Source organism: Artibeus jamaicensis, unplaced genomic scaffold (genome assembly GCF_021234435.1).
Source record: "Artibeus jamaicensis isolate MK-2021 breed Jamaican fruit bat unplaced genomic scaffold, CSHL_Jam_final contig_1696, whole genome shotgun sequence".
Lineage (NCBI taxonomy): Eukaryota > Metazoa > Chordata > Mammalia > Chiroptera > Phyllostomidae > Artibeus > Artibeus jamaicensis.
Window position 1 is genome coordinate 65,984 of NW_026521330.1, and position 14,898 is coordinate 80,881.

The window sequence follows — 14,898 nt, forward strand, 5'->3', positions numbered from 1 at the left end:
GTGTAGTTTAAATCCAAGGCAGAATTAGGCTAAAGGCTGGATCAACACTGGGTTGGCAGGGTTAGAATTAGGACTGGGTTAGTCCATTCCTAATCCCACCCACTAGGCGGCGCCGACAGTCTCATTCCGGTCAAGACGCCTCCGGTTTTAGAAGTTTATTACCTGTCTAACAAGTTTCCTTCCTGCCCCACTGTCCCTTTAAGAAGGTGATCCAGGTGAGGCCAGGACTCCGCCCCCCAGGAGCCAGCCCCGCCCCCCACCCCCACTCGGCCTGCCTGGCTCCCCCCAGTCCTCGCCACCTGGCTCAGCAGTCCGGGCCACTGTCCCAGGTCCCGGCCCCGCGCCATGGAGCGGCGCTGGCTCCTGGGGCTCGGGCTGCTGCTGCTGCTCTGCGCCCCGCTGCCCCCAGGGGCGCGCGCCAAGGAAGGTACAGACCCCCACCCCCAGCCCACCCCCTCCCCTGGTCCTGCTGGCACCCTCCTCCAGGAGCCGGCATTCCTGAGGAGGCCTCTCCTGGCGCCCCTCTCCCGCGCTCTTGTTTTATCGGCGCCAGGGCATCGACTGGCCAGGCCAATCTTTGCTCTTTGAACCCGAACAGCTGCTTTCACGGGCCAGCCACCCCCGCCCCTGCTGGGCAGCAGTTTGTGACTGGGGGTGGGGTGCGAGGAGCAGCGTCCAGACCCCCCACCCCAGCAATGGCGGGCGGGCAGGGGGGGGGGGTGGTCCTCGCGACTGGGCCGTCTCTGCCTCAAGTGCCCAGTCCAGAGATCTGAACCCTCTGCTGTGGGAGGTGGAAGTCGCCTTATTGTCAACCTAAGGCAGGCGACAGAGAGACCTGCTGCTGGGGAAGGGTTGGAACTCAAGGTGCAGGGGTTTCTGGATGTAGAGGTCAAGCCTTCCCTGGGCAGGCTTGCCCAGCCTCTCCCGCTCTGCTCCCCCGCCTTCCCAGACCCAGAGCTGTGCATTGTACCCCACTCCACCCGGCCAATCACAGGCAGAGCAGGCTCTTTGCCAGTGGTGGGAGCCTGCCACTCAGAAATCACTCTGAGGTCCCCTGTCCACATTCTACCCATTCATGACCCCCTGAAGCTGAGCAACTGTCTCACCCACACACCCTTGCATTCTGCAGCGGATGGGCCCCCCGCTGAGTGAGAGGGTGCACGTCGCCCCTGCAGCAGCGCTTCCGAATGCTCCCTACGTTTACTTGGGTCAAAGATCCAGCCCTCCAACCCTTGCCCCACTTTGCTCTCCTCCTGTCACACTCCAGAGGACAGCGGGCTATTAGTCCCTGGAGCAGTTCAGTCCTTCCTGGGCCACTGTCCTCCCCTGAGCCTCAGGAAGTCCCAGCTCTCAGGAACAGGATGCTGGGGGCTGGGGGCCCAGAATGAGGAATGTGGGCAGCCTGTGGGGGCCTCATCCCCCAGAGGTGACAGGCCCCTTTCCTCCCCACCTTCAGTCACTCTGATGGACACGAGCACCGCTCAGGGAGAGTTGGGCTGGCTGCTGGATCCCCAGGATGGGGTAAGTGTCAGGGGAGGGCAGGACTCAGGATGGCTCAAGGCTGAGGGCCAGTGGGAAATGGGGTGGAGAGGTGGGTGGAGGAACAGAGAAAAGAGCAGGAAAAACTGGAAGTGCCTCCTCTGGGGGGGAGGGGAGGTGACTCAGAACCTCCTGAATGGGACATGACGGGGGTCAGGCTTCACCCCATGGGGAAAGCTGCAATGCCTGGCTCCTCCCCTGCCTGCCCCAGGGCAGCGCGGCTGAAATACAGCTGAGGACCTTCTGGGGAGAGAAGGGACCACCTCCGGATGGTAGAGGGCAAAGACCAAAACAGGAAAGCATCCTCATTCTGAGGTCCCCTCATCCCAGTGGAGTTGCCCAGATAAGTTCCAGGGCGTCAGGGAATCCCACAGAAGTATGTTCAGAGTTGTGGATATGTATGTGGACTTTTTTTTCTTTTCTGGATAGCCAGAGTTTTTGTCACATTCGTCACATAGGCAGTGTGACACCCCCAACGTTAGAAGCCGCCTCAGTAGAGGTCCCCGAGCCCTTGGCCTCTCCTCCACCCTCCCCCGAGCAGGCACACCATGCATCCTCCCAGCTGTTGAAGTCTTCCCCAAGACCCTTGGACATTCCTAAAAACCGAGGAGCAGAGGTTGGCCCTTGTGAGTCCCAGAGAACACCTTCTGGCCACTCTGCAAAGCTGCCCAGGGAACACGGGAGGGAGGCTGGCCCAGCTGCCGCAGCCTCCAGGACTCTGGCCTTGGAGTCCTGCAGCCTGGTCTGTCTTCCCTCTGGTCCTAAACCCCTTTTTCTGGGGTCCCCTTTTCCCTTTCCTATCAGCCTCTGTGTCTGGGGTTGGGGTGACTTGCTTTCCTTCCCTCTGTGCCCTGGGGTCCTGGATCGATCTCAGCTCTCCCGAAGAGTAGTAGCCTGTAATTAGAATTAATAGACTAAACCATAATGTACCCTACAGGAGGGGCTGCTTGGAAAATCCCGCATTAGGCCGGCCCTAATAGGCGCCTCATCTCATAAACCAGCTAATCATTCCACAGTGAGGGCTCCGGGCCCACCTGCCGGCTCCCACGGGCCTGCACTGTGCCCCTGCCACCTCCTCCCCAGTAACTCTTCCCTAACTGGGCCAGAGTGGAAGCCGGGCAGGCGCCCTTTGCAGCTCAGGCTACACAGCAGAAGGCAGGCAAGAAGACAGCAACGGTTACGCACTCCCGCTGTCCTCCTTATCCTCTCTCCTCCTCGTCTTTTCAAAACACACACTCAGGCCCAGGCTCCCCAGAGTACACCCACATAGCAGCCAGCGACGCCTGAGTGATAAGTGAAAGGATCCTTCTTGCTGATCCTGGGCAGCTGGTCCTCCCCTTCGCTCACCACTGGGACCCGGAGAGGAGAGTTACAGCTGGGAACATCTGCTTCTCCGGGCTCCAGCTGCCGTCTGGCTAAGGAGCTGCACATTAACCACCCCACCTGCCCTCCGCTTGGCTCCGGGTGCCCTCTGTCACCCCAACTTCAGTGCCTTGACAACCCTCGCCCAGTCTGTGAACTCCCTGATGGAATGCAGAAAGCTGCCGCTCCAAATGGGCAGCTTCTTGCCTTTTCCCGGGGCAGAGAGGAGCCAAGAATGCCCTCGCATGAGGGGAGCGAGAGGCTTGGGGACGTGAACTTTCTGAGGCAAGGGCCACCTAGTCTCTTCTCTATAAACTAAGGGGACTGCAACCCAAATATCAAGGGACTTTTTGACGAATTTTGGAGTTTCTTAAGTTCATCTGGCAGGGAAAATACTTCCGAACAGCTAATATTTTTTGAAAAGGAAGAATAATGAAATGGGAGACGTGCCCAGATGCAAGAATACTCAGTCAGGTCAATGGAATAGAATAGAAAAAGCTCAAAACAAGCCCACATGTATGAGAGTTTAGTATGTGATAACTGCGCATTGTAAATCGGTGTGGAAAAGTACAAGCTTGTCAATAAGTTAACAATTGAATGCCTATAATTTATTATAAAAGGCAAAACTGCATCTTTACACTATACCAGAAAAAATATATTCTAGGGAGATTAGAATTTAAACCTAAAAACCAAAAATAGTAGCAGAAAATACAGATCTTTATAAGTCTGGGATGGGACAACTTCTCAAACAAAACACACAACCCCAAAATCATAAAGGAAAAGACTCTAAAATGTTATTATATAAACATTTTAAATCTATGTCAACATCAAAGACATTATTAGCCAAGTAAAGGGGCATGACAAGAAGAAAGTATTTGAAACATGCATTTCAAGGAAATGATTAATGTCTATAATATTTAAAAAACTCATCCAAGTGAACAATCAAAAGATAGCAATAGATCAGCCCCCCCAATTTCATTAAACATAAGTAAATAACACTCAAGAAAAAAAGAAAACAATAGAATATCAGATAGGAGATAATTGTATAAAAATACAAATAGCCAGTAAACAAGAGAAACATACAACCTCCTCTCAAAGAAGTGTAGATTGAAATGGCAAGAAGCTGTGTTCTGTCTATAAAGCCAGCCAAAAATAAGAAAATTTTAGTATCCAGTGTTGACAAGCTTTACAGAAAATGAGCTCTGAGGCATTGTTGGTAGAGTTATAAACTGAGAAAGTCTTTCTGGAGGACAATTTGGCAAAATCTTCTTTTAAAATGTGTAATATGTTTACCCATTGATACAGCAGTTCTATAGAAGTCTGTATATGTTTACTTAAAAAAAAATAAACTGGAAGCTCCCTAAATGCCCGACAATAGGTGAATGATGAGATAAATTTTGGTACATCGACCCAATGGATGACTGTTTTCTGGATTGTGAAAAAGAAGTAGGTAGATCTATATACATGCTTGTGGTTATCTCTCAAAGACTTTTGGCTAAAAGCAAACAATATCTTACAGAATAATACTTGCATGCTTTTTGTTCATTTATGTTGAACACACACGCACAGAGAAAAACATTCAAACATTGCTCCAGAGGTGCTGAAAATGGTCTGTAAAGCTTTACTCCAAATCGATGAGAGTAGCTTCCTCCGGCAGTGGGCTGGATGGGTGGGAGGACTTTCACTTTTTAATACATGTAAATGTTGGCCCTTGGATTTTGTAATAAGCACACCAAGATGTAATGATTATCAGCACAAACTCAGGGGCCCCGAGAGCCTGGGCTCACCTCCCAGTGCTTTCCTCTTTATCGCTGAGTTCGCCTTGGGCGGGTAATGTAAGCTGGCGTGACTCAGTTGCTTCATGGGAAGTGCTAGCCACGATTAACTGAGCTTAAGCATTCTTTTTAAAGTAAGAGAAATTAAGGAGGGGTGGACTGGAGGGAGTCTAGGAGTTGTTGGTTTTGACAGGGGCCATTGCTGGACAAGGGCGGGGGGAGGGGCGTCGAGATTCACTTATACACAGAAGCATTTGGTGTTGCCACTTGCTCTCCAAAAGCTGACGGACCTCAATATTTAACATGGTCATCTCGTGTCAGGACAAATGGGCAGAAAATTTTGTGAATGTTGCTTTCACAATGAAAGCTTTTGCTACGAAAGTCCGCCCTCAGAGTCCTTGACAAGCTTTACTGATGAAATAAGTCAAAATTGATGCCTAGACATTTGTACTTGGGGTGGGCTACCTGAAGGGGCCAGAGCTGGCCAGGGAGGTAAAGGGGCTGTCTTCTCGCCCATTCAGTATCCACATAGATCTCTCACCCTAACACTTAACCTACTACTCTGGGGCTGAGGGGGTGGGGAGAAGGCAGGACACATAGCTTGACCCTGGGAGTTCTGATGCTGGCTTCCGTGCCGTGAGCTCTGAAAAATGAAGACTGGGAGACTGACTTTGACTTTCCTCTGGCAGTGGAGTGGGATGCAGCAGATGCTGAACGGGACACCCCTATACATGTACCAGGACTGCCCCGTCCAAGGAGGCGGAGACACTGACCACTGGCTTCGTTCCAACTGGATCTACCGAGGGGAGGAGGCATCGAGCGTCCACGTGGAGCTTAAGTTTACCGTGCGAGACTGTAAGAGCTTCCCCGGGGAGGCGGGGACTCTCGGCTGCAAAGAAACCTTCAACCTTCTGTACATGGAGAGCGACCAGGATGTGGGCATTCAGCTCCGTAGGCCCATGTTCCAGAAGGTACTTTCACCCCTCAGTGCCATTTTGATCCCTGCCTCACTGCTTCCCATGTTCCCACTCAGCTAAGACAAAGACAAGGCACCGGAAACAAGAAAAGGACCTAGGGGTCTGATAATGAAAAGGCAGTGGGCCTGGAGTTCAGAAGAACTGGATTTGAGTACCTTTTCGGCTGCGTCCGGACTCTGGGCGCATCCCTTCACCTCTCTGAGCTTAAGGTTCCGCGTCTTAACATAGGGATAGTAGAGCCAGCCTCGCCTTTTGCCAGCCTCCACTGAGAGGTGCTTCAACATCTCTCATCGGGACCCGTGGCGTTCTTGCTCCATCCGCATGAGCACTGCCACAGTCCTGTAGGAAGATAGTTTTCGGCAGGTGTCTCTCCTGTCACTCCTTTCTTTCCCACTCAAAAAAAAAAAAAAGCCACTGGAATGTGGAAGAGTTAAAAGCATATGATGATAGGATGTTCTCACCTTTTTTCCCAAAGACATGATACTGCAAAGTTTGTTATTAGTAATAAATGAATTGTGACACACTTTATAACCGCTCATCCCATTGGCACGGAGGCGGGGCCACAGCTTCAAATGGCAGAAATTATATGAGCTGGGGTCCCGCCACTGCCCGGGTCCCAAACCTAGCGGTGTGACCTCAGACAAGGTCTCTCACCTCTCGTAGCCTCAGTCTCCTTGTCGCCTGGATGGGGACAGTTATTCACACCACCTCTCTGAGTCCGTTGCATGGACTGAGTAGCATAATGTGTCTAAATGCTTACTGTTTGTGGGATTGTAAAGTATTAAGCGAGCCATGGTTTCTGTCGTGTGGTTGCTCCCCTCTCCCACCCCTGCCCCCCCAGGTCACCACGGTGGCTGCAGACCAGAGCTTCACCATCCGGGACCTCGCGGCCGGCGAGATGAAAATGAACCTGGAGCGCTGCTCCTTGGGCCACCTGACGCGCCGCGGCCTCTACCTCGCTTTCCACAACCCGGGGGCCTGTGTGGCCCTGGTGTCCGTGCGTGTGTTCTACCAGCGCTGCCCTGAGGCTGTGCACGCCTTGGCCTGGTTCCCTGACACGCTCCCCAGACCTGGCGGGCTGGTGGAAGTGGCGGGCGCCTGCGTGCCCCACGCCCGGACGAGCCCTGGCCCCCTGGGAGCCCCCCGAATGCACTGCAGCTCCAATGGCGAGTGGTTGGTGCCCATGGGGTGGTGCCACTGTGAGCCTGGCTATGAGGACGGCGGAGAGGCATGCCTTGGTAAGGGTGCTCAAGGAGGTGGTGACAACCGGCAGGGGCCACCCCGGGGGAGGGGACAGTGTCCAGGGTGCCGAGGGGGGGAGGGAGGGAGGGAGGGAAACCAAGGCTCTGTGTTAGAGATTATTAAACTGAGTGAGTGTCTGAGGACCCCAGGGTCACATATGGGGGGGTGTTTCCAGTACAGGGATGCGGTGGGGGGAGGGTGTGATTTCACCCATAAAAACACCGAACAACCACGGTGCTATACACCCTCCGCAGCCTGTCCAAGCGGCTCCTACCGGGCAGACATGGACTCGTCCCACTGTCTCAAGTGCCCCCAGCACAGCACGGCTGAGTCTGAGGGAGCCACCCTCTGCGCCTGTGAGAGCGGACACTACCGAGCCCCCGGAGAGGGTCCCCAGGCGGCATGCACACGTGAGTCCCCAGCAGGGCCCGGCTGCCGGCGAGGAGTCCGGGCCCCTGCTGAGCCCCTGTTAGGACTCGAATCGCCCGGGGCTTATCAGGTATTGAGCACTGACTGTCTGGGGTGTCCAACACTTAAAGTTCCTCCCCTGCCCCCCCACCGAAATGCAGAGCCCAGATGAAGCTTTTCCTCAGTAGGAGTCCGATTCCCTGGCGGCCTTCGGGGGACCTCAAGAACTGGGGTGGTGAGGGGCCAGCAGGTTAGGCTGCTACTCACGGCCCCTCTTTTCCCACAGGTCCCCCCTCAGCCCCTCAAAACCTGAGCTTCTCTGTTGTGGGGACTCAGCTCTCCCTGCGTTGGGTACCCCCGGCCGATACGGGGGGACGCCAGGATGTGAGATACAGCGTGGAGTGCTGTCGGGGTCAGGGAGCAGCACCGGGCGAAGGCCTCTGCCAGTCCTGCGGGGAGAATGTGCGCTTCTCCCCGGGGGCCCGCGGGCTCGACCTGCTTGCGGTGCGTGTCCACGGCCTTGAACCCTACACCAATTACACCTTCAACGTCCAAGCCCAAAATGGCGTGTCGGGGCTGGCCACCTCCAAGACTACGGGCGCCTCGCTCAGCGTCAGCCTGGGGCACACAGGTGAGGGGCCTGGTGGTGGGGGGCTGGCCCTGCGGGGAACCACGGGGACAAAGTGATGGGCAGGGAGCAATCGGAAAGCTACTCGGTTATTTCCTCTTCCGAATCCATTGGGACCCCCTGGACTCACAGAGTCACCGGCAGGCCTGTCGCTGAGGCTGGTGAAGAAGGAGCCGCGGCAGCTGGAGCTGACCTGGGAGGGGTCCCAGCCCCGAAGCCCCAGCGGCAACCTGACCTATGAGCTCCACGTGCTGAACCAGGTGAGGGCACAGCTGAGGCAGTCTCCACGTCTGCTCTTGGCCCACCCCAACAGCTAGCCTCTGGGCTGCAGGATGGCTCTCTTGGGACAAAAACCTACGCAGAGCTCTGCTATGGCTATTCCCCGACCCAAACTCCTGCCTCTGTGCTCCCAAGACTGCCTGTCACCTCCGCCAGGTCCGGCTCCGCCCGGCCCAGTCAACACCAGCCCCCCCCGCCCCCACAGGATGAAGAATGGCACAGGATGGTGCCCGAAGCCAGAGTCTTGCTGACCGAACTGCAGCCAGACACCACGTACACCGTCAGGGTCCGGATGCTGACCCCGCAGGGCCCCGGCCCTTTCTCCCCCGACCATGAGTTTCGGACTAGCCCACCAGGTGGGTGGCTTACCCTTTGCTCTGCCCAGACATGCAGGCCCCTGTTGTTCCACTGAAGCTTCTCGGACCCTGTTTCAGCCAGCGACCCGTCCTCCCTGTCTACACGCCCAGCCCCACGCAGAGTCCCACCAAGTCTCCCCACGGTGACCTCAGGCACGCCTTCCGACCCTCCCGTGCAGCCAATCAGCATCCTAATCAAATCTCCTGACCGCTCACTGAGCGCCGAGCTGCAGTTCCTACGGGCAGCCCTTCCCACCTGCTCTCTCTCCCACGCACCTGTCTCCCTGTCACCGGACACACCTGCGGCCGACAGCGAGCCCCGCCCCTGAGCTTGCCCCGCGGGCCTCCCTCAGCCCCTTGGACTCTGGGCGCCTCAGCCTCCCTCACTTGTGTGCCACAGGTTCTAGGCATCTCACTGGAGGCGAGATCGTGGCCCTCGTGTTTGGGATGCTCCTGGGCGTGGGGCTGCTGCTCGGGATCCTCGTCTGCCGGTCCAGGTACCGCTGCTGCCCGTCCCCAGACACCATCCTGGGCCCCTTCGTCTGGTCAGAAGCCCCTGAGAGCAGTCCCAGCCACCCTCCCATCCTCCGCGGTGCCCACACCTTCACCCTGCACCCTGGGAAAACCTCGCCAGAGCCCCTGAGGTGATCCCGGGACCCTGAGGAAGCTGTCCCTTACCCTCCCCCGCCAGGAGAGGTCAGCGACGCCGGCAGCAGAGGAAACGCGATCGAGTTGACAACGTGGATGGAGGTGAGCTAGAAGCACCTGTGCACATGTGTGTGCACACATGTGCATGTATATGTGTGTGCATGGGTGTTGGGAGGTACCTCTGGGGGTGAGACCAAAGGACCCACCTTTCCTGGCCCAATGTTGGGGGCACAAGTGGGCTCTATTGTCTTTAGGATCTTCGTGTTTTGCTACCTAATTAACTTTGGTTAATTAACTCTGTACTGATGGTGCCCAAGAGGCTCTGTGCAATTACCGATTAGCTGCCGGTGCCGCTGGACCAACACCCGGGCTCCCGGCCGCCTCCCCCATCCTGCCTGGCCAGGTCCCTGGGCTGAGGCTGGGCTGGAGGGTCCTGGCAGGCTCCCTGAAGTCCTCCGAGGCATGTGGGCTTCCTGCTGGTCACTTCATTAGGTACCACAAACAGGGGAGTCAGCAGTGCATCCCGGCAGTGGGGCAGGAGTGAGGGTTGTCTGGGACGGGGAACGAGGTGTGAGTGATTTGAGGAGCCTGGTGGGCAGGGGTGAGGCAGAAGGGTGAGGCATTTGAGGGGTCAACGAGCCGTGGGAAGACTGGGTAACTTGAGGCCACGAACACTCTGGGTCTGGTTTCCGACCCACCGCTCTGGACCTCGGGGATGAGGACACAGGAGGTCTGTGCACAGAAAAGCTGGTTGTGGAGGCTTCGTTGCCAAGGAGAAAGACTTTCTCCCACTTCAGCCAAAACAGGACTCCTCAGGGAACAGAAGAATGAGAGGATCAAGGTCACTGCCGGCTCCTCCCCCCATCACTCTGGAGCCCTGAAGCTGGCGCTCCTGTGGTCCAGCCCTCCCGGTTTTCCCTGCAGAGGACAAGCTGTGGCTGAAGCCTTACGTGGACTTGCAGGCATATGAGGACCCTGCCCAGGGAGCCCTGAACTTCACCCAGGAACTCGACCCAGCCTGGCTGATCGTGGACACAGTCATAGGGGAAGGTGAGCCCCGCTGTGCCCTCTGGGTGGCAGCACTGAGCCGTTTCCTTCCGCCTTTCCCTGTGGAGCCCAGCTGGCCTCCCCTCTGGTCCAAGAGCTCCCAACTGAGTTCCCTCCCTGCTCGACCCCGTATCCTTGAACTGCTGTTGTTGCCCCCTTATCGAATGTCCTGGAACAGCCCCCACCTCGTGCTCCTGGGGTTATGGCATTTCTGATAAAGAGCATTAGACACATCTTCCTTATCAACGGGGGCGGGGTCAGGGTGCCCAGGCTGGGACTCTTCTCAGATGGTTCCCGCATGTGGGGGCGGTTCAGAGCCTCCCGCACCTCGCATCCTGCCCCACCAGGGCCCAGTGTCCTTGGGCTGCCCTGATCTCTTGGGTCACCAGGGAAAGTGGATCTGAGCAGAGAACAAAGTTTGGCGGTCAGCATCTTTGCTGATTGTGCGGCCGGGCTGGCCACGCTGCGACCAGAGGAACTCGCAGAGGAGAGTGGCAGTGGTCAGCCTGCCCGGCCGCCTGCGCTGCTGGCCCTGAGCACGCCGGGCCCTCGTGAACACAGCCCAGTACCAGTGCACCACGCGCCGTGCTTCCTGAGCACCTACTGCTGGCCACAAACGGTGCTCACCCGGGAGACCACACTGACCAGGTGGCAGAAGCGCACGCCTGTCTCAGACTCCCATCCCCCTCCCCTGGACCTGCGGCCGCGCTCCTGTCCCAGAAAGGGCGCTCCAGGTTTCTGATCCAGAGAAAGAAAGAGAGCTGAGGGACTATAGCAGGGTGTCAAATGCATTTTCACCGGGGGCACATCAGCTTCGCGGTTGCCTTCAAAGGGCCGAATGTAATTTTAGGACTGTGTGAATGTAACTGCTCCTTAACAGTTAAGCAAAAGCTTAGCACTGCCGCAGGGTAGAAACAAGGTGCCGGGCTGGATAAAACAAGGCAGAGGGCCGGGTTTGGCCCCAGGGCCTTGTGTTTGCCACCTGTGGACTAGAGGATGTCATCGGTCCCCCACGGGGAGCCTGACAGTGCGTGGGGTCAGGACCCGGTTTTCTTTCTGCTCAGGAGAGTTTGGGGAAGTGTATCAGGGGACCCTGAAGATCCCCAGCCAGGAATGCAAGACCGTGGCCATTAAGACCTTGAAGGACACGTCTCCAGACGGCCAATGGTGGAACTTCCTTCGAGAGGCAACCATCATGGGCCAGTTCAACCACCCGCACATCCTGCACCTGGAAGGCGTGGTCACAAAGAGTATGAGGACTGGTCTCCGTGTGTCGGGGTGCAGGGGGGGAAGGAGGGTGTGAGACCACTGGCAGGGGAGGGAAGATGTTTTGCCAAGGGCAGGAAATCTGTTTCTGGTGGTTTTGGGTGGAGATGGGGTGGAGGTTGCCATGGTGACGTGCTTCATGTCTCAGGAAAGCCCATCATGATCATCACGGAGTTTATGGAGAATGGAGCCCTGGATGCCTTCCTGAGGGTGAGCAGGGCAGAGGACCAGCTGGGAAGCTGGATATACCATGAAGCCCTGGGGATCGGTTCCTGGTTTGGGGGGGAGGCCACCCTGCCCACCCCTCACCCTCCACTCACCCTGCTGCAGGAGCGGGAGGACCAGCTGGTCCCTGGGCAGCTGGTGGCCATGCTGCTGGGCATCGCGTCTGGTATGACCTACCTCAGTGACCACAGTTACGTGCACCGGGACCTGGCCGCCAGAAACATCTTAGTGAGTCAGAACCTGTGCTGCAAGGTGTCTGACTTTGGCCTCACCCGTCTCCTGGACAACTTCGATGGTACCTACGAAACCCAGGTGAGAGCCCTGTACTCACTGCACACGCAGACACGCACGCAGTTTCATGTCACGCACACAGGCCCACGTGTGCGACAGACACGGGCCCGTGCTCCTGTGGACGCACTGACTTCATGGAGGAGAGGGGCTTCTCCCCTCCTCTGGGCCCTGCAGTGCATTGGCCTCTGTCCTCCGTGCTTTATTAGGGAGGAAAGATCCCCATCCGCTGGACAGCACCTGAAGCCATCGCGCATCGGATCTTCACCACGGCCAGTGACGTGTGGAGCTTTGGCATTGTGATGTGGGAGGTGCTCAGCTTCGGGGACAAGCCCTACGGGGAGATGAGCAATCAGGAGGTGAGCCTGGCTACTCCCCACGCCAGTCTCCTCCCCAAATCCTTCCATGGCTCTCCGTGCACATACTCTTTATTTCTTCTTTTTGACCCATAGTTTTTCTGCACTCACAGTTTTTCTGCACCTCTCACAGTTTTTCTGCACTCATAGTTTTTCTGCACCTCTGGTCCCCTTCATTTTACACCCTGCTCTCCTTACTATTGGCCAGGGGGTGGGGATGGAGGGGAAGGTAGAGGCTCCTTTGCACGATCATGCATGATCATTAGCTTCCTGCCTCGGGCCTCAACCCCCTGTCCCCCGAGGCAGGTCATGAAGAGCATCGAGGATGGCTACCGGCTGCCTCCTCCCGTGGACTGCCCCGCCGCTCTCTATGAGCTCATGAAGAACTGCTGGGCCTACGACTGTGGCCGTCGGCCCTCCTTCCACCAGCTGAAGACACACCTGGAGCAACTGCTGGACACCCCCCACACCCTCCGGACCGTGGCCAACTTCGACCCCAAGTAACCATGCTGGGAAGGGCCACAGGATGCGGAGGGCACATCTGGGAGAACGGGAATGGGCTTTCGGCCACAGCCACCAAGTGCTGGGCCCGCACAGCTCCGGACACAGGGCGTGACCACAGTCTGTGCCCTCAGGGAGCATCTACCTCTGTGGAGGAGATGCGGTCCCACCCTTGACAGCTGTAGTCTGATGGGAGACAGGAAGCGAACAGTGAGATGGGAAGCAGATACAAGCAGAGCTTGCAAACCGATACCAGCTCTGGGGAGCTCGGTCACTTAGATTGGAGTGGGGACGACAGACTGAGTGGCAAGGGACAGGCAGCGGGATGTCATGACCGTGAGAGGCAGCCTTGCAGGGTCTGGGGAGGCTCTCAGATCAGCTGCCCAGCGTGTGTGTGGGGAGCTGGGGGCAGGCTGATTGCAAGCAGTGCAGGTGACAGCAGCTGGCAGTGCCCCGTCCAGGGACGGTGGCAAGAGACAAAGCTGGAGAGGCAGTGAGGTCACTGCAAGGAGGACCAACTCTGCTGAGAAGTTTGGACTCTATCCTGAGCATGGGGAACTATTGAACCGTTTTTTTAAAAACTGCCCATGGGAGGGAGGTGGTCAGAACCACATTTCACCAAAAACATTGGCAGGATGTGGAGAAGGAACCGGCAGGAGGGGTGCGGGGAGGCGGCGGAGACGGGCAAGGCTGGACGTCCAACACTTTATCGGGCAAACCAGCCCTGGCACGCCGGCCCCTGTATCAAACCACCATATATAACCTTCTCTCTGGGAGAGAATGCTCTCTGAGTTTTGAAAGTATCTTTTGGAGCACAACTCCCTCATACACTGGAGACTGCATGTGCTAATCTTTCTGGAATGCTGGACGTTTTTTCCCCCAGTAGATTTACTTTGCTAATGGTTTTTGGCTCTGGCTGGCGTTAGCACAGGAACACTCATTGTATTGTGAGTGTCCGAGGGCAAGAATAACAGCCAAGCTTGGAGGTGGCCATCGGGGGCTGCGCCCGGCACTCAGCGGCCACCCTGCAAACCGGCAGGACCGCGCTGGGGGGTTCCAGGCCTCCGCTTTGGCTCATCGGCGATAGTTGGTACATCCGTGTCTTAAGCAGCACCCCACCCATTGCCCAGCACTGGCCACTCCAGCGGAGACGGGCTGGTAGTAACTGTGCACTGGGGACTTGCAGGTCTGCCACCTCCCCCCAGGCTGTCCATCTGCTGCCCACTGCTGTGAGCGCACCAGGAAGCAGGCCAGGAAGTGGGTTCACAGACAATGGCCTGGCTAATCCGCAAAGTCTCAATAATCTCTGCGCCCAGACAGCAGCTAGAATGCTGGCCCAGAGGCTCACAGGCGGAGCCCGAGGGGTTTCAGGAAAGCCGAGGACGGCCCCTCCTCCCCGCCTGACTGAAGCGGCCCGTGTCCCGTAGGGTGACCCTGCGCCTGCCCAGCCTGAGTGGCTCCGACGGGATCCCCTATCGCAGCATCCCTGAGTGGCTGGAGTCCATCCGCATGAAACGCTACATCCTGCACTTCCGCTCAGCCGGGCTGGACACCATGGAGTGTGTGCTGGATCTGACTGCGGAGTGAGGACCCTGGGGGCCCGGCAGGGAGGGCTGCGGGGTGGGAGCCCGCCCGCCCACTCACCGACCTTCTTGACCACAGGGACCTGGTGCAGATGGGGATCACGCTGCCCGGACACCAGAAGCGCATTCTTTGCAGTATTCAGGGGTTCAAGGACTGAGTCCGCCCCGCCCCTCCCCCTACCTCTGTCCTCAAGAAGCACCAGGGGCCAGGGTCACTCGTGCCCCTTCCCCAGCTGACCAGGCCTTGGTGCTGCGCCCGCCCGCCCTTCCCTGAGCAACTCGCCTCTGGAGGCTGGGAGCCTCTGTGAACCAGTAGCGCTGGGAGGGAGCTGAGGGAGGGAGGGTTTAATATATATATATATATACATATACATACACATATACATATATATATTTTTATAAATAAACAGGAGCTGAG

At 57.1% G+C, this 14,898-nt stretch overlaps 1 protein-coding gene across 2 annotated transcripts; it reads left to right on the top strand.

Annotated features, from left to right (window-relative positions):
* Positions 1–276: 276 nt before the first annotated feature.
* EPHA1 (EPH receptor A1) lies at positions 277–14,892 on the top strand. 2 transcript variants are annotated; one of them, XM_037160747.2, is made up of 18 exons: positions 277–427; positions 1,457–1,521; positions 5,366–5,647; positions 6,495–6,891; positions 7,150–7,305; positions 7,590–7,934; positions 8,064–8,191; positions 8,416–8,566; positions 8,967–9,063; positions 9,258–9,316; positions 10,139–10,264; positions 11,326–11,511; positions 11,676–11,737; positions 11,858–12,064; positions 12,250–12,399; positions 12,703–12,896; positions 14,325–14,480; positions 14,560–14,892. In XM_037160747.2, the coding sequence occupies exons 1-18, from the start codon at positions 346–348 to the stop codon at positions 14,636–14,638; spliced, it is 2,922 nt and encodes a 973-aa protein (XP_037016642.2). In that variant the 5' UTR covers positions 277–345; the 3' UTR covers positions 14,639–14,892. The 2 variants fall into 2 exon arrangements, with proteins under 2 accessions (XP_037016642.2, XP_037016648.2); XM_037160753.2 differs by having other exon boundaries at positions 8,076–8,191.
* The last annotated feature ends 6 nt before the right edge of the window (positions 14,893–14,898 follow it).